This window comes from Heterodontus francisci, chromosome 16, assembly GCF_036365525.1.
Source record: "Heterodontus francisci isolate sHetFra1 chromosome 16, sHetFra1.hap1, whole genome shotgun sequence".
Classification (NCBI taxonomy): domain Eukaryota; kingdom Metazoa; phylum Chordata; class Chondrichthyes; order Heterodontiformes; family Heterodontidae; genus Heterodontus; species Heterodontus francisci.
The window spans coordinates 36829068-36854660 of NC_090386.1; the positions used below are offsets into that span (position 1 = coordinate 36829068).

General features: G+C 42.8%; 1 protein-coding gene across 8 annotated transcripts in view; it reads right to left on the minus strand.

The window, feature by feature from the left end:
* LOC137378448 (solute carrier family 12 member 5-like) overlaps nucleotides 1–25593 on the minus strand; it is a 1212460-nt gene that overhangs the window by 13384 nt on the left and 1173483 nt on the right. For all 8 annotated transcript variants that reach the window (XM_068048774.1, XM_068048773.1, XM_068048779.1 and 5 more), the window contains 3 exons: nucleotides 25063–25185; nucleotides 22380–22567; nucleotides 13288–13421 (listed from right to left, as the gene is read on the minus strand). In XM_068048774.1, coding sequence (XP_067904875.1) covers nucleotides 13288–13421; nucleotides 22380–22567; nucleotides 25063–25185 — 445 coding nt within the window. The remainder of the gene's footprint in view (nucleotides 1–13287; nucleotides 13422–22379; nucleotides 22568–25062; nucleotides 25186–25593) is intronic.

The window sequence follows — 25593 nt, forward strand, 5'->3', positions numbered from 1 at the left end:
CACGCCTAGTTTATTGGCAATCCCTGCAGTATTTTTACAGTGATCACGATTAATTTATTGGCAATCCCTGCAGTATTTTTACTGTGATCACCACTAGTTTATAGGAAATCCCTGAAGTAATTTTACTGTGATCACCACTAGTTTATAGGAAATCCATGCAGTATTTTTACTGTGATCACGACCAGTTAATTGGCAATCCATGTAGAATTTGACCAGTGATCACGATTAATTTATTGGCAATCCCTGTAGTAATTTTGCTGTGATCACAACTAGTTTATTGGCAATCCCTACAGAATTTGACCAGTGATCACGATTAATTTATTGGTAACTGCTGCAGTATTTTTACTGTGATCATGACTAGTTTATTGGCAATCCATACAGGATTTTTACAGTGATCACAATTAGTTTATTGGCAAACCCTGTATTATTTTTACGGTGATCATGATTAATTTATTGGCAATCATTGCAGTATTTTTACAGTGATCACGACTAGTTTATTGGCACACCCTGCAGTATTTTTATAGTGATCATGATTAATTTATTGGCAGTCCCTGCAGTATTTTTACAGTGATCACAACTAGTTTATTGGCAGTCCCTGCAGTATTTTTACAGTGATCACAACTAGTTTATTGGCAATCGCTGCAGTATTTTTACAGTGATCACAACTTGCTTATTGGCAATCGCTGCAGTATTTTTACAGTGATCACAACTAGTTTATTGGCAGTCCCTGCAGTATTTTTACGATGATCACTACCAATTTATTGGCAATCCCTGCAGTATTTTTACTGAAATCACGTCTCGGTTACAGGCAATCCAATCAGTATTTTTCCTGTGAGCACGACTAGTTTATTGGCAATCCCTGCAGTATTTTTACAGTGATCACGATTAATTTATTGGCAATCCCTGCAGTATTTGTACTGTGATCATAACTAGGTTATGGGCAATCCCTACAGTAGTTGTACTTTGATCACGAATAATTTATTGGCAATCCCTGTAGTATTTTTACAGTGATCACGATTAATTTAGTGGTAATCCCTGCAGTATTTTTACTGAAATCACGTCTCGGTTACAGGCAATCCAAACAGTAGTTGTACAGTGATCACGATTAATTTATTGGCAATCCCTGCAGTAATTTTACTGCAATCACGACTAGTTTATTCGCAATCCATGCAGTTTTTTTCATGATCACAACTAGTTTATTAGCAATCTGTGCAGTATTTCTACTGTGATCACCACTCGTTTATCGGAAATCCCTGAAGTATTTTTACTGTGATCACAACTAGTTTATTGGCAATCCCTGCAGTATTTTTACAGTGATCACGATTAATTTATTGGCTATCCCAGCAGTATTTTTACTGTGATCACAACTAGTTTATTGGCAATCCCTGAAGTACTTTTACTGTGATCACGATTAATTTATTGGCAATCCCTGCAGTATTTATACTGTGATTACCACCAGTTTATATGAAATCCCTGCAGTATTTTTACTGTGATCACGAACAGTTTATTGGCAATCCATGTCGAATTTGACCAGTGATCACGATTAATTTATTGGCAATCCCTGCAGTAATTTTACTGCAATCATGACTAGAATATGGGCTATCCCTGCAGTAGTTTTACTGTGATCACGACTAGTTTATTCGCAATCCATGCAGTTTTTTTCATGATCACAACTAGTTTATTAGCAATCTGTGCAGTATTTCTACTGTGATCACCACTCGTTTATCGGAAATCCCTGAAGTATTTTTACTGTGATCACAACTAGTTTATTGGCAATCCCTGCAGTATTTTTACAGTGATCACGATTAATTTATTGGCTATCCCAGCAGTATTTTTACTGTGATCACAACTAGTTTATTGGCAATCCCTGAAGTACTTTTACTGTGATCACGATTAATTTATTGGCAATCCCTGCAGTATTTATACTGTGATTACCACCAGTTTATATGAAATCCCTGCAGTATTTTTACTGTGATCACGAACAGTTTATTGGCAATCCATGTCGAATTTGACCAGTGATCACGATTAATTTATTGGCAATCCCTGCAGTATTTTTACTGTATTCACGACCAGTTAATTGGCAATCCATGTGGAATTTGACAGTGAACACGATTAATTTATTGGCAATCCCAGCAGTATTTTTACAGTGATCACAATTAGTTTATGGGAATCCCTGTAGTAGTTTTTGTGGAATCATGACTAGGTTATGGGCAGTCCCAGCAGTATTTGTATTGTGATCACAACTAGTTTATTGGCAATCCCTGCAGTATTTGTGTTTTGATCACAATTATTTTATTGGCAACCCTGTAGTAATTTTCCTGTGATCTTTTGGGCCTCCTTATCTCGAGAGACAATGGATACGCGCCTGGAGGTGGTCAGTGGTTTGTGAGGCAGCGCCTGGAGTGGCTATAAAGGCCAATTCTGGAGTGACAGGCTCTTCCACAGGCGCTGCAGAGAAATTTGTTTGTTGGGGCTGTTGCACAGTTGGCTCTCCCCTTGCGCCTCTGTCTTTTTTCCTGCCAACTACTAAGTCTCTTCGACTCGCCACAATTTAGCCCTGTCTTTATGGCTGCCCGCCAGCTCTGGCGAATGCTGGCAACTGACTCCCACGACTTGTGATCAATGTCACACGATTTCATGTCGCGTTTGCAGACGTCTTTATAACGGAGACATGGACGGCCGGTGGGTCTGATACCAGTGGCGAGCTCGCTGTACAATGTGTCTTTGGGGATCCTGCCATCTTCCATGCGGCTCACATGGCCAAGCCATCACAACTAGTTTATTGGCAATCCCTACAGAATTTGACCATTGATCACGATTAATTTATTGGTAACTGCTGCAGTATTTTTACTGTGATCATGACTAGTTTATTGGCAATCCATACAGGATTTTTACAGTGATCACAAGTAGTTTATTGGCAATCCCTGTATTATTTTTACAGTGATCACGATTAATTTATTGACAGTCCCTGTAGTAATTTTACTGTGATCACCACCAGTTTATTGGCAATCCATCCAGGATTTTTACAGTGATCACAACTAGTTTATTGACAATCGCTGCAGTATTTTTACAGTGATCACAGCTAGTTTATTGGCAATCGCTGCAGTATTTTTACAGTGATCACAGCTAGTTTATTGGCAATCGCTGCAGTATTTTTACAGTGATCACAGCTAGTTTATTGGCAATCGCTGCAGTATTTTTACAGTGATCACAGCTAGTTTATTGGCAATCGCTGCAGTATTTTTACAGTGATCACAACTAGTTTATTGACAATCGCTGCAGTATTTTTACAGTGATCACAACTAGTTTATTGGCCATCGCTGCAGTATTTTTACAGTGATCACAACTAGTTTATTGACAATCGCTGCAGTATTTTTACAGTGATCACAACTAGTTTATTGACAATCGCTGCAGTATTTTTACAGTGATCACAACTAGTTTATTGGCCATCGCTGCAGTATTTTTACAGTGATCACAACTAGCTTATTGGCAATCGCTGCAGTATTTTTACAGTGATCACAACTAGTTTATTGACAATCGCTGCAGTATTTTTACAGTGATCACAACTAGCTTATTGGCAATCGCTGCAGTATTTTTACAGTGATCACAACTAGTTTATTGACAATCGCTGCAGTATTTTTACAGTGATCACAACCAGTTTATTGGCAATCGCTGCAGTATTTTTACAGTGATCACAACTAGTTTATTGACAATCGCTGCAGTATTTTTACAGTGATCACAACTAGTTTATTGGCAATCGCTGCAGTATTTTTACAGTGATCACAACCAGTTTATTGGCAATCGCTGCAGTATTTTTACAGTGATCACAACTTGCTTATTGGCAATCGCTGCAGTATTTTTACAGTGATCACAACTAGTTTATTGACAATCGCTGCAGTATTTTTACAGTGATCACAACTAGTTTATTGGCAATCGCTGCAGTATTTTTACAGTGATCACAACTAGCTTATTGGCAATCGCTGCAGTATTTTTACAGTGATCACAGCTAGTTTATTGGTCATCGCTGCAGTATTTTTACTGTGATCACAGGAACATAGGAAGATGGGAACAGGAGTAGGCCATTCAGCCTCTCAAGCCTGTTCTGCCATTCAATGAGATCATGGCTGATCCGTGGCCTAACTCCATATACCTGCCTTGGCCCATATCCCTTAATTTCTTTGCTTAACAAAAATCTATCAATCTCAGGTTTAAAATTAACAACTGTTCTAGCGTCAACTGCTGTTTGTGGGAGTGAGTTCCAAACCTCTACCACCCTTTGCGTGAAGAAGTGCTTCCCAACATCTCTCCTGAATAGTCAGGTTCTAATTTTTAGACTTCTAATTTTTATGCCCCCTAGTTTTAGAATCTCCAATCAGTGGAAATAGTTTATCTTTATCTAGCCTGGCTTTTCCTGTTAATATTTTGAAGACTTCGATCAGATCACCCCTTAACCTTCTAAATTCTAGTGAAAACAGGCCTAATTTGTGTAATCTCTCCTCGTAACTTAACCCCTGTAGTCCAGGTATCATTCTCGTAAATCTACGTTGCACTCCCTCCAAGGCCAATATATCCTTCCTAAGGTGTGGTGCCCAGAACTGCTCACAATACTCCAAATGGGGTCTCACCAGGGTTTTGTACAGCTGCAGCATAACCTCTGTGTCTTTATACTCCAATCCTCTGGATATAAAGGCTAGCATTCCATTAGCCTTTTTGATTATTTTCTGCATTTGCTCGTGGCATTTTAAAAATCTATGCACCTGAACCCCCAAGTCTCTTTGGACATCCACTGTACTTAACCTCTTCCCATTTAGAAAGTACCCTGCTCTATATTTTTTGGTCCAAAATGGATAATCTCACACTTGCTCACATTGAAATCCATCTGCCACAGTTTTGCCCACTCACTTAGTCTGTCAATATCTCTTTGCAATTTTATGCTATCATCTAGACTGTCTACAATGTCGCCTAACTTTTCATCATCAGCAAATTTGGATATATGACTTACTATGCCATCATCCAAGTCGTTAATGAATAATGTGAGTAACTGAGGCCCCAACACAGATCCCTGCGGGACACCACTAGTCACATCCTACCAATCAGACTACTTACCCACTCTGTCGCCTACCACTCAACCAACTTCCCAACCATGTAAATAATTTGCCCTCAACTCCATGGGCTTCTACCTTATTTAACCGTCTCTTATGTGGGACTTTATCAAATGCCTTCTGGAAGTCCATACAAATAACATCTATAGACATTCCCCTGTCCACTACCTTCGTCACCTCTACAAAAAATTCAATGAGATTTGTCAGGCATGACCTACCCATCATTGATCCATGCTGGCTGTCCCTGATTAACTGAAAATTTTCTAGGTGTTTAGTCACTCTAGCTTTGATTATAAACTCCAGCAACTTGCCTACCCCAGCTATCAGGCTAACTGCTCTGTAATTTCCTTGCTTCCCCCTTTCACCCTTTTTAAAAAGTGGAGTGACATGTGCAACTTTCCAATCCAGAGGGACCACCCCTGAATCAAGGGAACTCTGAAAGACTATAGTTAGGGCATCTACAATGTGCAGTATTTGGACTGCGATCACGACTAGTTTATTGTCAACACCTGCAGTCATTTACTGTGATCACGACTAGTTTATTGGCAATCCCTGCAGTCTTTGTACTGTGATCAGGACAAGGTTGTTGGAAATCAAAGAACAAGAACAAAGAACAGTACCACACAGGAACAGGCCATTCGGCCCTCCAAGCCTACGCCGATCTTGGTGCGTGTCTAAACTAAAACCTTCTGCACCTCCGAGATCCGTACCCCTCTATTCCCATCCTATTCATGTATTTGTCAAGATGCCTCTTAAACGTCGCTATCGTATCTGCTTCCACCACCTCCCTTGGCAGCAAGTTCCAGGCACTCACCACCCTCTGTGTAAAAAAAACTTGCCTCGCACATCCCCTCTAAACTTTGCCCCTTGCACCTTAAACATATGTGCCCCAGTAACTGACTCTTCCACCCTGGGAAAAAGCTTCTGACTATCCACTCTGTCCATGCCACTCATAACTTTGTAAACCTCTATCATGTTGCCCCTCCACCTCTGTCCTTCCAGTGAAAACAATTCAAGTTTATCCAACCTCTCCTCATAGCTAATACCCTCCAGACTGGGCAACATCCTGGTAAACTTCTTCTGTACCCTCTCCAAAGCCTCCACATCCTTCTGGTAGTGTGGCGACCAGAATTGCAGGCAGTATTCCAAGTGTGGTCTAACTAAGTTTCTGTACACCTGCAGCATGACTTGCCAATTTTTATACTCTATGCCCCCGACCGATGAAGGCAAGCATGCCATATGCCTTCTTGCGTTGCCACTTGCAGTGATCTGTGGACCTGTATGCCCAGATCTCTCTGCCTGTCAATACTCCTAAGGGTTCTGCCATTTACTGTATACTTCCCACCTGCATTAGACCTTCCAAAATGCATTACCTCACATTTGTCCGGATTAAACTCCATCTGCCATTTCTCCGCCCAAGTCTCCAACCGATCTATATCCTGCGGTATCCTCTGACAATCCTCATCACTATCCGCAACTCCACCAACCTTTGTGTCATCCACAAACTTACTTATCAGACCAGCTACATTTTCCTCCAAATTATTTATATATACTACAAACAGCAAAGGTCCCAGCACTGATCCCTGCGGAACACCACTAGTCACATCCTTCCATTCAAAAAAGCACCCTTCCACTGCTACCCTCTGTCTTCTGTGACCGAGCCAGTTCTGTATCCATCTTGCCAGCTCACCTCTGATCCCGTGTGACTTCACCTTTTGCACCAGTCTGCCATGAGGGACCTTGTCAAAGGCTTTACTGAAGTCCATGTAGACAACATCCACTGCCCTTCCTTCATCATCTTCGTCACTTCCTCAAAAAACTCAATCAAGTTAGTGAGACACGACCTCCCCTTCACAAAACCATGCTGCCTCTCGCTAATAAGTTCATTTGTTTCCAAATGGGAGTAAATCCTGTCCCGAAGAATCCTCTCCAATAATTTCCCTACCACTAACATAAGGCTCACCAGCCTATAATTTCCTGGATTATCCTTGCCACCCTTCTTAAACAAAGGAATAACATTGGCTATTCTTCAGTCCTCTGGGACCTCACCTGTAGCCAATGAGGATACAAAGATTTCTGTCAAGGCCCCAGCAATTTCCTTCCTTGCCTCCCTCAGTATTCTGGGGTAGATCCCATCAGGCCCTGGGGACTTATCTACCTTAATGCTTTTCAAGACGCCCAACATCTCCTTTTTGATAACGACATGACCCAGACTATCTACACTCCCTTCCCTAGACTCATCATCCACCAAGTCGTTCTCTTTGGTGAATACTGATGCTAAGTACTCATTTATTACCTCATCCATTTCCTCTGGCTCCACTCATAGATTCTCTCCTCTGTCCTTGAGTGGGCCAACCCTTCCCTGGTTACCCTCTTGCTCTTTATATACGTATAAAAAGCCCTGGGATTCTCCTTAATCCTGTTTGCCAATGACTTTTCATGATGCCTTTTAGCCCTCCTAACTCCTTGCTTAAGTTCCTTCCTAGTTTCTTTATATTCCTCAAGGGCTTCGTCTGTTCCCAGCCTTCTAGCCCTCATGAATGCTTCTTTTTTCTTTTTGACCAGGCTCACAATATCCCTCGTTATCCAAGGTTCCTGAACTTGCCAAACTTATCCTTCTTCCTCACAGGAACATGCCGGTCCTGGATTCGAATCAACTGATGTTTGAAGGACTCCCACATGTCAGATGTTGATTTACCCTCAAACTGCCGCCCCCAATCTAAATTCTTCAGTTCCTGCCTAATATTGTTATAATTAGCCTTCCCCCGATTTAGCACAGTCACCCGAGGACTGAACAAAGAACAAAGAAAATTACAGCACAGGAACAGGCCCTTCGGCCCTCCAAGCCTACGCCGATCCAAATCCTCTATCTAAACCTGTCGCCTATTTTCTAAGGGTCTGTATCTCTTTACTTCCTGCCCATTCATGTATCTGTCTAGATACATCTTAAAAGACGCTATCGTGCCCGCGTCTACCACCTCCGCTGGCAATGCGTTCCATGCACCCACCACCCTCTGCGTAAAGAACTTTCCACGCATATCCCCCCTAAACTTTTCCTGTTTCACTTTGAACTCGTGTCCCCTTGTAATTGAATCCCCCACTCTGGGGAAAAAGCTTCTTGCTATCCACCCTGTCTATACGTCTCATGATTTTGTACACCTCAATCAGGTTCCCCCTCAACCTCCGTCTTTCTAATGAAAATAATCCTAATCTACTCAACCTCTCTTCATAGCTAGCACCCTCCATACCAGGCAACATCCTGGTGAACCTCCTCTGCACCCTCTCCAAAGCATCCACATCCTTTTGGTAATGTGGCGACCAGAACTGCACGCAGTATTCCCAAATGTGGCCGACCCAAAGTCCTATACAACTGTAACATGACCTGCCAACTCTTGTACTCAATACCCCGTCCGATGAAGGAAAGCATGCCGTATGCCTTCTTGACCACTCTATTGACCTGCATTGCCACCTTCAGGGAACAATGGACCTGAACACCCAAATCTCTCTGTACATCAATTTTCCCCAGGACTTTTCCATTTACTGTATAGTTCACTCTTGAATTGGATCTTCCAAAATGCATCACCTCGCATTTGCCCTGATTGAACTCCATCTGCCATTTCTCTGCCCAACGCTCCAATCTATCTATATTCTGCTGTATTCTCTGACAGTCCCCTTCACTATCTGCTACTCCACCAATCTTAGTGTCGTCTGCAAACTTGCTAATCAGACCACCTATACTTTCCTCCAAATCATTTATGTATATCACAAACAACAGCGGTCCCAGCACGGATCCCTGTGGAACACCACTGGTCACACGTCTCCATTTTGAGAAACTCCCTTCCACTGCTACTCTCTGTCTCCTGTTGCCCAGCCAGTTCTTTATCCATCTAGCTAGGACACCTTGGACCCCATGTGCCTTCACTTTCTCCATCAGCCTACCATGGGGAACCTTATCAAACGCCTTACTGAAGTCCATGTATACGACATCTACAGCCCTTCCCTCATCAATCAACTTTGTCACTTCCTCAAAGAATTCTATTAAGTTGGTAAGACTGCTCTTATCCTTATCGACAAGTACATTAAAACTAACGGAATTATGGTCACTGTTCCCGAAATGCTCCCCTACTGAGAGTTCGACCACCTGGCCGGGCTCATTCCCCAATACCAGGTCCAGTATGGCCCCTTCCCTAGTTGGACTATCTACATATTGTTTCAAGAAGCCCTCCTGGATGCTCCTTACAAATTCTGCCCCATCCAAGCCCCTAGCACTAAGTGAGTCCCAGTCAATATAGGGCAAGTTAAAATCACCCACCACAACAACCCTGTTGCTATTACATCTTTCCAAAATCTGTCTACATATCTGCTCCACTATCTCCTGCTGGCTGTTGGGAGGCCTGTAGTAAACCCCCAACACCAAGACTGCACCCATCCTATTCCTGAGCTCTACCCATATTGCCTCGCTGCATGACCCCTCCGAGGTGTCCTCCCGCAGTACAGCTGTGATATTCTCCTTAACCAGTAATGCATCTCCCCCACCCCTTTTACATCCCCCTCTATCCCGCCTGAAGCTTCTAAATCCCGGAACATTTAGCTGCCTATCCTGTCCTTCCCTCTCTGTAATAGCAACAACATCATAGTTCCAAGTACTAATCCAAACTCTGTTCATCTGCCCTACCTGTTATACTTCTCGCATTGAAACAAATGCACTTTAGACCACCAGTCCCACTGTGCTCAGCAACATCACCCTGCCCGCTCTTCCTCTTAGTCTTACTGGCCTTATTTACTTGTTCCCCCTCAGTTTTTTCACCTGCTGACCTACTGCTCTGGTTCCCATCCCTCTGCCACACTAGTTTAAACCCTCCCGAGTGACGCTAGCAATCTTCGCAGCCAGGATATTTGTGCCCCTCCAGTTTAGATGCAACCCCGTCCTTCTTGTATGGGTCCCATCTGTCCCTGAAGAGATCCTAATGGTCCAAATATCTGAAACCCTCCCTTCTACACCAGCTGTTCAGCCACGTGTTTAGCTGCACTATCTTCCTATTTCTAGCTTCACTGGCACGTGGCACAGGGAGTAATCCCGAGATTACAACCCTAGAGGTCCTGTTTTTTAACTTTCTACCTAACTCCCTGAACTCCCCCTGCAGGACCTCGTCTCTGTTCCTGCCTATGTCATTAGTACCAATGTGTACCACAACCTCTGGCTGCTTATCCTCCCCCTTAAGAATGCCCCCTGCCCGTTCAGAGACATCCTTGACCCTCGCACCAGGGAGGCAACATACCATCCTGGAGTCTCTTTCATGTCCACAGAAGCGCCTATCTGTGCCCCTGACTATCGAGTCCCCTAAAACCATTGCTCTTCAGTGCTTTACCCCTCCCTGCTGAACAACAGTGCTAGCCATGGTGCCACTGCTCTGGCTGCTGCTGTTGTTTTCCCCTGCTAGGCCATCCCCCCCAACAGTATCCAAAATGGTATACTTGTTAGAGAGGGGAACAGCCACAGGGGATTCCTGCACTGACTGCCTGCCCCTTCTAGCGGTCACCCATCTATCTGCCTGCACCTTGGGTGTAACCATGTCTCTAAAACTCCTGTCTATGATGATTTCCGCCACCTGCATGCTCCTAAGTGCATCCAATTGCTGCTCCAACCGATCCATGCGGTCTGTGAGGAGCTGCAACTGGGTACATTTCCTGCAGATGTAGTTGTCCTGAACGCTGGAAGCGTCACGGACCTCCCACATCTCACAGGTGAAGCACTTCACCCCTCTAACTGATATTTCTAGCACTGATTAATAAATTAATTTAAAATAAATACTTAAATACTTATTAAATCCTTACTAAATTAAGTTACAATTAACTATATGGTCTGCAGTATTTTTACTGTGATCACGACTAGTTTATTGGCAATCCCTGTAGTATTTTTTACAGTGATCATGATTAATTTATTGGCAATCCCTGCAGTATTTTTACTGTGATCACGATTAATTTATTGGCAATTGCTGAAGTAATTTTACTGTGATCAAGACAAGATCATTGGCGATCCCTGCAGTATTTGTACTGCAATGATGACTAGGTTATGGGCAATCCCTACATTATTTGTACTGTGATCACAACTAGATTATTGGCAACCCCTGCAGTATTTTTAGTGATCACGACTAGTTTAATGGCAATCTGTGCAGTATTTTTACTGTGATCACGACTAGTTTATTGGCAATCCCTGCAGTATTTGTGCTGTGATCACGACTAGTCTATTGGCAATGCCTGCAGTATTTTTACTGTGATCACGACTAGTTTATTGGCAATCCCTGCAGTATTTGTGCTGTGGTCATGATTAATTTACTGTCAATACCTGCATATTTTTACAGTGATCACAACTAGTTTATTGACAATCCTGGCAGTATTTGTGCTGTGATCACGACTAGTCTATTGGCAATGCCTGCAGTATTTTTACTTTGATCACGATTAATTTATTGGCAATCTCAGCAGTATTTTTACAGTGATCACGATTAATTTATTGGCAATCCCTGCCGTATTTTTACTGCAATCATGACTAGGTTATGGGCAATCCCAGCAGTATTTTTACTGTGATCACGACTAGGTTATTGGCATCCATGCAGTATTTGTATTGTGATCACGATTAATTTATTGGCAATCCAAGCAGTATTTTTACAGTGATCACGACTAATTTATTGGTAATCCATGAAGTATTTTGACAGGGATCACCACTGTTTTATTGGCAATCCGTGCAGTATTTGTATTGTGATCACGATTAATTTATTGGCAATCCATGCAGTATTTGTATTGTGATCACGACTAGTTTACTGGCAGTCCCTGCAGTATTTGTTTTGTGATCACGATTAATTTATTGGCAATCCCTGCATTATTTTTACTGTGATCACCAGTAGTTTATTGGCAATGCCTGCAATATTTTTTACAGTGATCACAACTAGTTTATTGGCAATCCCTGCCGTATATTTACTCTGATCACGATTAATTTATTTGCAATCCCTGTATTATTTTTACTGTGATCATGACTAGTTTAATGGCAGTCTCAACAGTATTTGTACTGATTTCACGACTATTTGTTGGCAATCCCTGATGTATTTGTAGTGTGATCATGACTATTTGTTGGCAATCCCTGCAGTATTTGTACTGTGATCACGACTAGTTTAGTGGCAATCCTTGCAGTATTTTTCTGTGATCGCAAGTAATTTATTGGCAATCACTGCAGTGTGACCACGACTAGTTTATTGGTATGCCCTGTACAATTTGTGTACAATTTCACTCCTTCCTGTTTGTTATGCATACATAGTCAATCTTCTGTGGCTTTGCACATGGTAGGTCAGTGAATATGGTCACTCTCTACCTATCGATTTCATGTTGCTACTTCTCTCTCTGCCTTTCTCTCTTTATTTATGACTCCTTCCTCCACTACCTGTTTCCCTCCTCTTCTTGTCTGCTTCTCTCCCCATAACTTCTACTTTCTTTTTCACTTGCTTCTCTTTTTCCTTTTGGTTGGGAGGTGGTGAGTGGTATATTGTGATGTGATGGAGCAAGAAGTCACCAGCAGTTGCAGGCTGCATCGGGTGAGGTCTGATTGCTGGGAATATCTCTCAGAAACTCCCTTCCTATTCCTTTCCCAATCATTGTATGTCTACCCACCCCCTTGCCCTCTTCTCTAGGCTTTGACTCATATTAAGGTATGTGATGTGAGCAGCAGCCCATTACCTTGCGCATGCTGAATCTGCTTCATGTCTGAGCGTAGTGGGTGGGATATTTAATATTGGGTACGGGGGGGGATGGGGGGGGAGTTGTTAGGGGAAACCACAGTTGAGTTCTACACTTACCCGCAGAACACCCTGTGCAAATTTTGCCACTCTCTAAAATAAGATAATCCATTACACTACAGTAGAGTTTTCAAATGTATGGACGGGAAAGCACCTAGCACCTTGAAGAGAAATAATAAAATGGAGCAAAACGGCTTCACTGAAGAACAAGCTTGCAACTGAAACCCCTGACCTTAGTTTGGCCAATAAATCTTTCACCCACTTTGCCGCCTAGTCAGCCCAGCACTGCATTAGTTATCCAGAAGTTACATTTTCTGCATTGTGTTTTAAGCTGTTCAGATCTAAACTGACAAGTAGGCCTTCATATTGCACAACGGTTTCTTCCCCTTAGGAAAGGATACAGTTTTCATCTCCATTCCGGTTTTTAGGAGGTCCCGGCATGTTCAACAGGACCAGCTTTGCTTCTTGGGACTTTTTCACAATGACTTCATTCAGTTTGACTGCAGTGTGCATCCGCCGGACATTTGATTGATTTCTGATTGACAGAGAAAGCCATTATCACTTGTAGTGTGTGAATCGTTAAACTGCTGAAACGAGCAGGTAATAATTCCCTGCACAAACAGATACACAAACTGACACACATGTGCAGTGAGATACAAATTGGTAAGAAATTGATCGGCAAACTACACCTGCATCCGGTGATAAGAAGACCGTTCAATAGCTTCTCAAGGTAAAGAAGTAACATTAAAATAAACATTGTTACATTGCCATGTGACAAGCCTGAAGCAATCAACTTTCACTAACTGGAAATAAAGCACCAAAATCAACAGGCTTAACATTTTCAGCCTGATGCATTGCTGCACATTCACCAAGATAATGTATATAAGTATATTTAAAAAAAACTATTTTATTTAAATTAGAAAATAGTGCAACAAATCGTTATCTCACTGCTCCAACTTCCACAGGTGCATCATAAAGGTAAAATTCTAAACAAAGTAAACATAATTGCTTTTAATAGTAAAGTATTAAGCTGTCTTAGAAGTGTAAAACAAGATTCTCCTCACAAACACCACAGCAAATCCCTAGGGAATGATAGAACAATACCAGGGGGCGATTGGAGTATGCACTGTACATCACAGCATGAAGAGATCATTCAACCCATCGTGCCTGTGCTGGCTCTTTGAAAGAACTATTCAACTAGCCCCACTCCCCTGCTCTTTCCACATGGTCTTGCAAATTTCTCCCTTCAAATATTTATCCAAGTCCCTTTAAAATTTACTATTGAATCAGCTTCCACTACCCTTTCAGGCAATATATTCTAGATCATAACACTCCCTGTGTTAACCTAGTTTTCCTCATGTCGCCTCTGGTTCTTTTGCCGAATGTCTGTTCCAGTGCACCAAGAGTGACCCAAACTAATGGTTTTCTGGACAGCCTTTTGTGGTCTTATAAAGCAAACCCCTCAATAACAAAGCACCCAAATTTGTAATGCTGACTTATAATGCCAACAGACTGTGAGAATGTGCTGTCTTGCAAGCAAAACATCCAATTGTACAAATGGGATGAAAAAATGAATTAGAAAGAAAACAATGAAATAAAAACAGAAATTCTGGAAATACCCTGCAGGTCTGGCAGCATTTTAGATTAGATTAGAGATACAGCACTGAAACAGGCCCCTCGGCCCACCGAGTCCGTGCCGAACACCAACCACCCATTTACACTAATCCCACACTAATCCCACATTCCTACCAAACATCCCCACCTGTCCCTATATTTCCCCACCACCTACCTACACTAGTGACAATTTATAATGGCCAATTTACCTATCAACCTGCAAGTCTTTTGGCTTGTGGGAGGAAACCGGAGCACCCGGAGAAAACCCACGCAGACACAGGGAGAACTTGCAAACTCCACACAGGCAGTACCCGGAATCGAACCCGGGTCCCTGGAGCTGTGAGGCTGCAGTGCTAACCACTGCGCCACTTAAACAGAGTTAGCGTTTCAGGTTGATGACCTTTCATCAGAACTGGCAAACGTTAAAAATGTAACAGGTTTTGAGCAAGCAAAAGCAGGGAGGGGGGAGAAAAACAAAAAGGAAGGTCTGTGATAGGGCAAAGAATGGGGAAGATTAAATGACAAAGATGTCATGCAACAAAAAACAAAGGAAATGGTAATAGTTGTAGCAAAAGACAAAGCATTTACCCAGAGAGAGCGGTAATGGCAGAATAATGAACAGCTCTGTCCGAAAGCAAAAACATGAAAAACAAGTTTAAGACTGGCACATGGTTAAAAACAACCACAATCAAAATGGGGGTCATGGCCTGAAATTGTTGAACTCAATGTTGAGTCCACAAGGCTGTAAAGTGCCTAATCGGAAGATGAGCTGCTTTTCCTTGAGCTTGCATTGAGCTTCACTGGAACATTGCTGCAGGCTGAGGACATAAATGTGGACGTGAGAGCAAGGTGGTGAATTAAAATGGCAAGCAACCTGAAGCTCGGGGTCATGCTTGCGGACTGAGTGGAGGTGTTTCGCAAAGCAGTCACTCAATCTGCGTTTGGTTTCCCACTTTAGAGGAGGACGCATTGTGAGCAGCGAATGCAGTATACTAAATTGAAAGAAGTACAAGTAAATCACTGATTCACCTGGCAAGAGTGTTTGGGGCCTTGAATAATGAGAAAAGAAGTAAAAGGGCAAGTATTACACTTCTTATGATTGCATGGGAAGGTGCCGTGGGAAGGGAACGAGGATTTAAGGGTGATGGAGGAGTAGACCAGGGTGTCACGGAGGAAATGGTCCCTTAGGAATGCTGACAGGGGAGGGGTGGAGAAGATGTTTTGGTGGTGGTGGCATCATTCTGGAGGTAGCGGAAATGGCAGAGGATGATTCTTTGAATGTGGAGGCTGGTGGGGTGGAAAGTGAGGACAAGGGAGGGAGAGGAAGGGGTGAGAGCATAATTGCGGGAAATGGGTCGGACACGGTTGAGGGCCCTGTCAAGCACAGTGTGAAAGCCTCCCGGAGCCTCCTGCTTCATTTTATGCCACCCCTCTGCCACCACCTGGCTCGTTGGGGTGGCGTAAAATTCCAGCCGCTGTGTGGAAGGTTGCATCATCAGAACAGATGCAATGGAGACGGAGAAACTGGGAGAATGAAATGGAGTCCTTACAGGTGGCAGGGTGTTAAAGTGTAGTCGAGGTAGCTGTGGGAGTTGGTGGGCTTATAATGAATATTAGTAGATAGCCTATCCCCAGAAATGGAGACACAGAAGTCGAGGAAGGGAGGGAAGTGTCAGAGATGAACCATGTGAAGGTGAGAGGAGGGTTGAAGCAAAGTTAATGAAGTTTTCCAGTTCCAGATGAGAGCAGGAAATGGCACTGCTACAGTTATCAATGCACTGGCAACAAGGTTAGGGTAGGGGTCCTGAGCAGGACTGAAACAAGGAATGTTTGACATACTTCGCAAAAAGACAGGCATAACTAGGACCCATGCAGGTACCCATAGCAACACCTTTTATTTGGAGGAAGGTGAGTGGAGTTGAAGGAGAAGTTGTTCAATGTGAGAACAGGTTCAGCCAGGCGGAGGAGAATGGTGGTGGACGGGGACTGGTTGGGCCTCTGTTCAAGGAAGAAGCAGACAGCACTCAGATTGTTCTGGTGGGGGATGAAGGTGTAAAGAGATTGAATGTCCTTAGTGAAGAGGAGACAGTTAGGGCCAGGAAACTGGAAATTATTGAATTGATGTTGGGCATCAGAAGAGAATTGGATGTAGGTGGGAAGAGACTGGACAAGGGGAGAAAAAATATAGAGTCAAGATAGGAAGAACTAAGTTCAGTTGGGCAGGAACAGTCTGAAATGATGGGACTACTAGGACAATCCTATCTGTGGATTTTGGGAAGGAGGTAGAAGCGGGCTGTCCGGGGTTGTGGGACTAAGAGGTGGAAAACTGTAGAGTGAAGATCTCCAGAGGAGATGAGGTCAGTGACAGACCTGGAGACAGTGGCTTGATGTTCGGTGGTGGGGTCATGGTCCAGGGAGAGGTAGGAAGAAGTGTCTGAGAGTTGGCGTTCAGCCTCTGCAAGGTAGAGGTCGGTACACATGACAACATTAGCACCACCCTTGTCAGCAGTTTTGATCACAATGTTGGGGTTAGACCTAAGAGAATGGAGTGCAGCAACTTCAGAGGGAGACAGTTTAGAGTGAGTGAAGGAAGTGGGGATATTAAGACGGCCAATGTCACGCTGACAGTTCTCAATGAAAAGTTCAAGAGTGGGAAAGAGGCCAGAGGGAAGGGTCCAGGTGGAAGGAGAATGCTGGAGGCAGGTGAATGGGGCCGCTGGTCACGGGGAGGGCTCCTGGCCAAAGAAGTGAACCCAGAGGTGAAGGTGAGCGAAGCAGACCTCAATATCGTGCCGGGCATGAAATTCACTGAGGTGCGGGCGTAAGGGGATAAAGCTGAGTCCTTTGCTAAGTACAGATCATTCAGCATCAGAGAGGGGAAGGTCAGAGGGTATTGTGAAGACACGGCAAGGGCGAGGTGAGAATTCCTCTCCACTGTGGTTGACAGGACCCTCGACCGTGTCCGGCCCATTTCCCGCACTTCTGCTCTCACCCCTTTCCCTCCCTCCCAGAACTGCGACAGGGTTCCCCTTATCCTCACTTTCCACCCCATCAGCCTCTACATCAAAAGGATCATCCTCCGCCATTTCCGCCACCTTCAGCATAATGCCATCACCAAACACATCTTTCCCTCCCTCCCCGGTCAACAATCCGAAGGGACCATTCCCTCCATGGCACCTTGGTCCACTCCTCCATCATTCCCAACACCTCACCCTCTTCTCATGGCACCTTCCCATGCAATTGCAGGGGGTGTAATACCTGCCCTTTTACTTCCTTTCTCCTCATCATCCAAGGCCCCAAACGCTCCTTCCAGGTGAAGCAACGATTTACTTGTACTACTTTCAATTTAGTATACTGTATTCGCTGCTCACAGTGCAGTCTCCTCTACAATGGGGAGACCAAATGCAGATTGGGTGACGGCTTTATGGAACACCTCCGCTCAGTCCGCAAGCATGACCCCGAGCTTCCAGTTGCTTGCCATTTTAATTCGCACCTTGCTCTCACTTCTGTCCTCGGCCTGCTGCAACGTTCCAGTGAAGCTCAACACAAGCTCAAGGAAAAGCACCTCATCTTCCAATGTCAGACCATGATCCCCACTTTTTGAATGTAATTATTTTTTTTTTACCATGTTCCAGTCTTAAACTTGTTTTTAATGTTGTTGCTTTTGGACAGAGCTGCTCATTATTCTGTCATTAACACTCTCTCTGGACAAATGCTTTGTCTTTTACTACAACTATTACCACCCCCTTTGACTTTTGTCCATGACATCTTTGTCATTTAATCTCTCCCGCCCTATCACAGACATTTGTTCTTCTTACCCCACTGTAATGTAGCGCAGTGGTGACTTCAGCTTTAAGAAACTATACCTTTAAGAGATCAGGCCACTGATGCAATTGATGACATTAACAGGCACGTATAAGGAGCAGACACTATTTTGAAAGGCATACTCAGCACATGGCTTTCCAGAGAACACCAGCAAGGAAAAACCTGTTCCTGAAATCATGCAGTGTATATAAGTAAGACAATAAATAGTATTTGTGTTGAATCTGATTATAAAGCCTGCTGTTGTCATTTAAAGAAGATTACTATCATGCACGGACAGAGCCGTGATAAAATAAACAATGAAAAGGAAGAATTATGAATTTAAGAAGTCAACTGGTAAACAAAATGACAAGAACATGGACACTTATACACAGTCAAAATGGAGTAGCAGCCATCTGACCTCTCCTGTTCTGGAAATTGTCATGGACGTGTTTTTTTCTCTCTGTTTAAAAACTAAAGGGGGTCTGTTGCCTTTAAGATTGAGAGCAGTTTTTATTTTCTCTGGGAACACAGTGTGTGCTGCAAGCCTGTTTCCTAAGCAACAGCAAGAGAGAGAGAGGTTACATGCCGCACTGTATCAGTTTGACTGTGTGTAAAGACTGGCCAGAACCAGTTTGAACTGGCAGACTGGCGAAGTGTGCTCTCTTGAAGAAAGGAAGGATTTATCTCTCTCAGCAGGAAATCTAAATTGGCCTACAGGCTGTGTTTTGCCTAAAGAGGAAATGACCCCTGGAAAGGAAAAGTTGCATTATTGGAGATAGCAAATTCCTTTTTACTCCCGTCTCTAAGAAGTCTCTATCTCAGGAGTGACTTTCTGTTGCCTTTCATGTTTCTGGGAGTTCTGGAATTCTCAGTAAGGTTTCTACTGATAGACTGCTAATTCAAAAATCTAAATAGACCTGTTGTTATATTCATTGTTGAAAGATCTGTGTCACGCCTACTGCAGCCGAAGTAACATGAATGCCTATCCATTATAGACTGTTCATCAAACTTGCCTGCAGACTTTGAGTGGCATCTGACTATTCGACTCTGGGTAGGACACCTCACTGCTCTGGAAAAATAACACCAGGACTTACACCCCAGCTATTTTTATTATTCCTAAGCAACAGATCTAATTTTTAAAACATAATTTTTTTAAAACCGGTTATCCGTTGGTTTTTGAATGTATGTGTGTGTGTGCATGAGGTTTAGGAGGAATAAGAAGTTATAAAGTCTTTTTAGACACAGATTTATTTCAATATTTTTAAAGATTTAGTTTATTAATAAACAGTTAATTTGTTGTTGTTTAAAGATACCTGGTTTGGTGTGTTTTATTCTGGGGTTAATAAAGTGGTTAATTTGTCTAATTTCTGGTAGGTGGGAAACTTTAGTAATATGCTGTGACCTGTGGAGCAATAGGACTGAATTGACAGTGCATTACTCCTGCCTCGGTTGCAACAAAATCAATAAACCCTTTTGCAAAGATGAGGCTTGTTAACCTCATCTAAAATAGCTCTGGGGAGAACCCCTTTGAAATTGAAAGGAGCTATTGTATTTTAATGACTCTGATCGACATGAATGGATTAACAGAGGATGCTGGAGACAGTCTGGCTCATAGCTAAACCAAGATGAATAAGGTGTGAAGCAGCAGCATAACAAATGATTCCCATTTAAACATCAGATGATGGCCATGGTTATCATATCTTATGGTTACAACAGGGGAGATGGCCATGCATCTCCTAACAGAAACTAATGAGTGCGATTTTTTTTTTACCTTAAAAAAAGATACCTCTCTGGAGAGAGAGAGAGGAGAGATCAATCCAATATCACAGGGGGCCTGTGAGAAGGATCCAGCAGGTAAGAGAAGAACCATGACAAAGAACATCTACCACAGCAGAGACATCACAAAGTGACTTTGAGACTAACCACCTGTGAAGGTAACAAACTACGCTCCACCAGCTTTGGGCTGTATTACAACCACTAGAGCTGTACAGTACTTCTGCAAGTTCAAGACTGCAAATAATCAGGCCTGCAACTATTAAAAAAAAACTTTTCCTCCTGAGAAGACACAGTGATCTTCTGTAAACCATGAACACTTACCTCACTTGGGACTTTAAACTACATCTTATTAGCCTTTTTTGTCTATCTATGCTTGGGTATGTATGTGTGGGTGAATGTGTGATTGAAGTTGCGATCATTTCGGGATTTGTTTATAAATAGTTTTTTTTTTAACCTACGAGAAAACCTGTCAGTTGTCTGTTTATTTAACACTAAAGACACTTAGGGGCTAAGGCATTATTTTTACAAAATACAATTGTGGTCAGCTGGGAGCTGAACAGTGGGAACCTCCTCTTACCATTTGTCCGTAACATTACAAAAACACAACACAAAGCTACAATTTCTGGCAGCGAGGACAAAAAAAGAGAAGAAAAAAGATGAAGCATGGAATGTTCCAAAGTTAAGGAAAACAAGGACAGAAAAGAAACACAGAAAAAAAAAGTCGAGAGAAAACCAGGACTGGATCAGAGAGAAAATGTGGACTGGAACAGAAAAAAGGTTTTGCAGGTATACAGAAATAAAGGAAAAAAAAATGTGTTGCAGCCATAAATTAATTATTAAAAGGGTGCAAACCTGAACACACTGGCCATTTTAAGAAAAAAAAAAGGTTTACGAGAAGGCAAGCTCTTAGAGAGGGCAAACCATTAAACTTGCTATGCCTACTTGATATTGGAAGAATGCTGGAAGCCAGCAAAAGACAAGCCGAAATCTTAGAAAGGAAAGAGGCAAGTAGCATAAGACCAGGATCCCCTGAGGCCAGGTCAGGATCGTTGACAGAATCTGTCAATGCCACAAGAGGAAGTTTTCACAAGAGAAACACACCAAACACAAGGGCACAGAGGAAACCCAGAGAAAGGTCCAAGGCACGGCAAGGAAGATCAAGTCAGAGAGTACAATCACCTCACGTTTGAACATGCAATCATCGCACTGGTGCATATCCTCACTACAAAACCTGTCCTGCAAGAGGAAAGAAGTGTAATGCCTGCGGAAAAATGGGACATTTTGCAAGAGTTTGCCGATTGAAGCCTGCACAGGACATTAATAAAGTTGAATGCCAGAAAGAGGATTACATATTCGCAGCACAAGAGAAGATTTTTGTTGCTCGCAACCACAAGTACTGATGCCTGCCCATGTGTGATGTGTTCATAGGCAATTCGACAATCTCTGCAGTAATTGACTCAGGGGCAACAGTCAACATAATGGATGCCCTAACATTCCATAAGTTACAGAGAAAACCAAAACTGCAATAGAGCAAGAGATACCCCCTTTACCAGTCGGAGGGATGATCCAAGTTACTCTCAAATCCTCCTATGGGTCCACATGTTAGACTGAGTTCTATGTTGTGGCCTACTCCTGCTCCTATTTCCTATGATCCTAAGATCAAGTAAGGGAAATCTACTAAGTTTCGAAACTGCCAGCAAAAGCATGCAGTGTAAATAAGTAAGAAAATAAATAGTGTTTCTGTTGAGTCCGCATATAAAGCCTGCGGTTGTCATTTAAAGAAGACTACAAAGGACACAGCACAACACTACACCCCTCCCCACCTTTTCACTGGCTCAAAACCTATTACATTTCTAACCTTTGCCAGTTCTGATGGAAGGTCATCGACCTGAAACTTTAACTTTGTTTCTCTCTCCACAGATGCTGCCAGATCTGCTTAGTATTTCCAGCACTTTCAGTTTTTATTTGATTTCCAGCATCTGCAGCATTTTGCTTTTAAAGAAAACAATTAGTTTGACTTACAGATTCTCCCATTCACTGGCAGCATAAAGTGAGAAAAAAAAGTGAAGTTAAGGACTGTGACAGTAAATGCCAACCATAGGATTCACAGTTCCATCTTTAAGCAAGTTAAAACCACAAATTTCAGCAAAGCATAAAGGTCTTAATAACTGCATGGTAACATTTATACCAATGGAAATGCACCCAGCCTGATCTTATTTATCGTAGTGTAAAGAAGGCTTTGATATTTAACTAGCGCTTTGCTACCTTCCCCGCTCCACATCAGATGAAGCGCACTCACGGTTTCATACTGAAGAGATCCCGGATTTCTTCTGGTGTGATTGGCCCTTTGTTTTTGCTTTTGTCTCCGACTAATTTTTCTTTAGTCCAGGTCATGTGAACCTTCTCTCCCGGTGTGCTCACCTCATCGGCAGGTGACTGAGAGGCTATCGACTGAGTGGAAGCTGTTTTGTCGTGAATCAACTGAAGCTGAAAAGAGGGAGAAAGAGGGAAATGTAACAGGAGTGAGGAACAAGAGCTGTCTATGTGGGGTGACATGGAATCTAATTTTAAATGTGGTAAATTTTGTGCTATGGTGAAGGAGTAAAATTCCAGACAACTAAAGTAAAAACCACGACATCTTTATTTTGTTCTTCCCATTGTCCTGAAAAGGTGGTGGTGAACCTATTCCTTAAACCAATGCAGTCCTTTTGGTAATGGCAGCACTACATCGCGGTTAGATAGGGAATTTCAGGATTTTGTAACTGAGTGGTAATGGAAATATATGGAGCTGGTGATGTTTCCAGAAGTTTGCTGTTCTTCTTCTTGGTGGTAGACGCCGCAGTATTGGGAAGCACTGTCAAAGTAAGCCTGGTGATTGCTGCAGTGCATTCTGTACATGGTAAATACTGCAGCCACAGTGTGCCAGTCACGGAGGGGAGTTTAAGTATGAAGAGGAAGTCAACAGTGAAAAGAATGTAAATAGTAAATATATTTGTGGAATAAGTTTCCAGGAAAGGTCACTCAATCTGTCAAGAGGCTAGAGGAATCTTTTTCCTTATTACAATATAAATATTATCTATCATTTCACTCGAACCGTTCCCTGGGACATCTAACCTTATCCAAGAATCTCATATAATGTTCCTGTAGCAAAGGTTACTTAGACAGAAATGAAATCATAATACATTACAGCCCTTCGCAATCCTCCTGTATACTGCAAGAAACTCCCACATACTACGTACTTCTTTTGACCAGAGGCATCTTCCTTGGAGAAGAGAAGACTGAGAAGTGATTTGATAGAGGTATTCAAAATCATGAGGTGTATGGACAGAGTAGATAGAGAGAAACTGTTCCCACTCATGAAAGGATCGAGAACGAGAGGGCACAGATTTAAAGTATTTGGTAAGAGAAGCAAAAGTGACATGAGGAAAAACTTTTTCACACAGCGAGTGGTTAAGGTCTGGAATGCGCTGCCTGAGAACATGGTGGAGGCAGGTTCAATTAAAGCATTCAAAAGGGAATTAGACTGTTATGAGAAAGATGAATGTGCAGGGTTACAAGGGAAAGGCGAGGGAACGGAACTGAGGGAATTGCTCTTTCAGAGAGCCAGTGCGGATGCGATGGGCCAAATGTCCTCCTTCTGCACTGTAACAATTCTGTGATTCTGTGATCTTCTGTACTCTGTAAGGAAAGGGAAAGGGGCCTGAGAGGCTCAGAGTTACACATCTGGCAATGGTTAATAAAACAATACCTTCTCAGATCAACACAAAGGATTTGTACAGGCCGACCACTAAGAATACAACATGAGGTGAGGATGGACTCCAGGGTCACTTGAAGTTGCAGAGATCCACCATTTAATGAAATCACATAGATTATGCAGTAACACACACAGAGGGTGATTATCACTATGGGTGTGGGTGGAAAACTGGCAGCTGCAAATCATTCATCTATTATACTCACCACTCGATTTCCCTTCCATTGTAATAAGTGAAAAGAAAAACTGGTAGGGTGTGTAAAGTGTGGTTGATTACAGCCCATACCCAAGTGAAAATCACCCGCCTTGCCCCACCCAGAGTGCACCGATTGCCAGCCGCACCTTACCTGGAGGAAAATCTGAACCCCAGATTATCCTTTATCAAGGCATTTGCTGCCCTAACCACAGGAAAGAGCTGAAACAGAAACATCACCTTTCTATTTGGGAGGGAGAGATGGGTGGGGGGGTGGTGGGCAGAGAGGAATTGGTTAATCATGATGCCATTGTGCTGTGGGGTGGGCTTGATGGACCAGCTGGTCTTTTCCTGCCCATCCATTTTGTATGGTCGTCTTTTTAAATGAAACAGTTTCCTATCTACCCTGTTTCCGTTTACTTACAGCTGGCACTGCAGGTCAATCAGGCCACAGTGATGGAGAATGATCCCTTTACCAAAGATGACTCACTGACAAAGCTGAGAACCACCATCACCTACAGGGTATCACATGATAGTGACACAATAATGTTATTGGGATGCAAGCCTCCCTGAGTATGTGTTTCCTTTCTGCGCTCTGGTCAAGCGATAAAGACAACCACCTACTACATTCTCTTAACAACAGTAAGCGCTGCATCAGTGATGCATTTCGACAAGCAGTTAGATCCAGTTAGGAGCCCATCAGTCTGCAAAGTGGAGTTTGTAAGCTAGCAGAAGTTGCTCCATGTCTAAAATCTATTCCTTTATCACTCAATATTGGATTAAAATGAAATTTTCAAACAAGTTCAATATCAAGACAACACAATGAAGTACAAAGCAAGAGAGAAAAATATCATTCAGATAAAACAACTGAAAAATATGAACTCTTTGGAAGACAACCTCTTATAACATGTGGCTCTGTTACAAATGTCTCCCCCAAAACAAGGTATCTTGCACGATACGATTGAATGAAGACATTTAAGACAGCAAACACTGATGTGCCCGTTTAGAGCCACTAATCAGCTACTTTAATGGGAATACCTCCTCCTCAGGCTTCTCTACAGCACTTCCTTCCTGCTCATCCTGGGAACTTAGGCGCAGCTTGGTCTTTGCTGGATGTTTACGACGAATGGAGCCACGCGATTCATCTGTGATGCTTTGAATCTGGACAATGGAAAAGAGCAATAATGGACAAAGTGCTCAGAAACATTAAATTCTTTAGTAGAGGAAACAACTGAGTGCTGTTCATGAAGACATCACAGGTGCTCACTTACTGATTTAGTTTTTTTTATTCAGGTACATTAATATTGTTTTCCCTTTTTGTGACTTTCTCTGCTATATAACATCCCTTGAGGAAGCCAGGAGAGGGAAATCAGACATCATACCACACTAGGGGAGCAACCATCAAAAAGATGATGTTCCTGAGGCTCGAATGTTCATTCTGTTCCTTGTTTTAGTTCAGCCTGTCTTCCGAGCATATCGGTCAGCGACATAGAAGAGGCTACAATCTAAACTAAAGGGTAAACTTCTTGCTACACATGCACTGAATCCTTTTTATGCCATTGGGCGTGC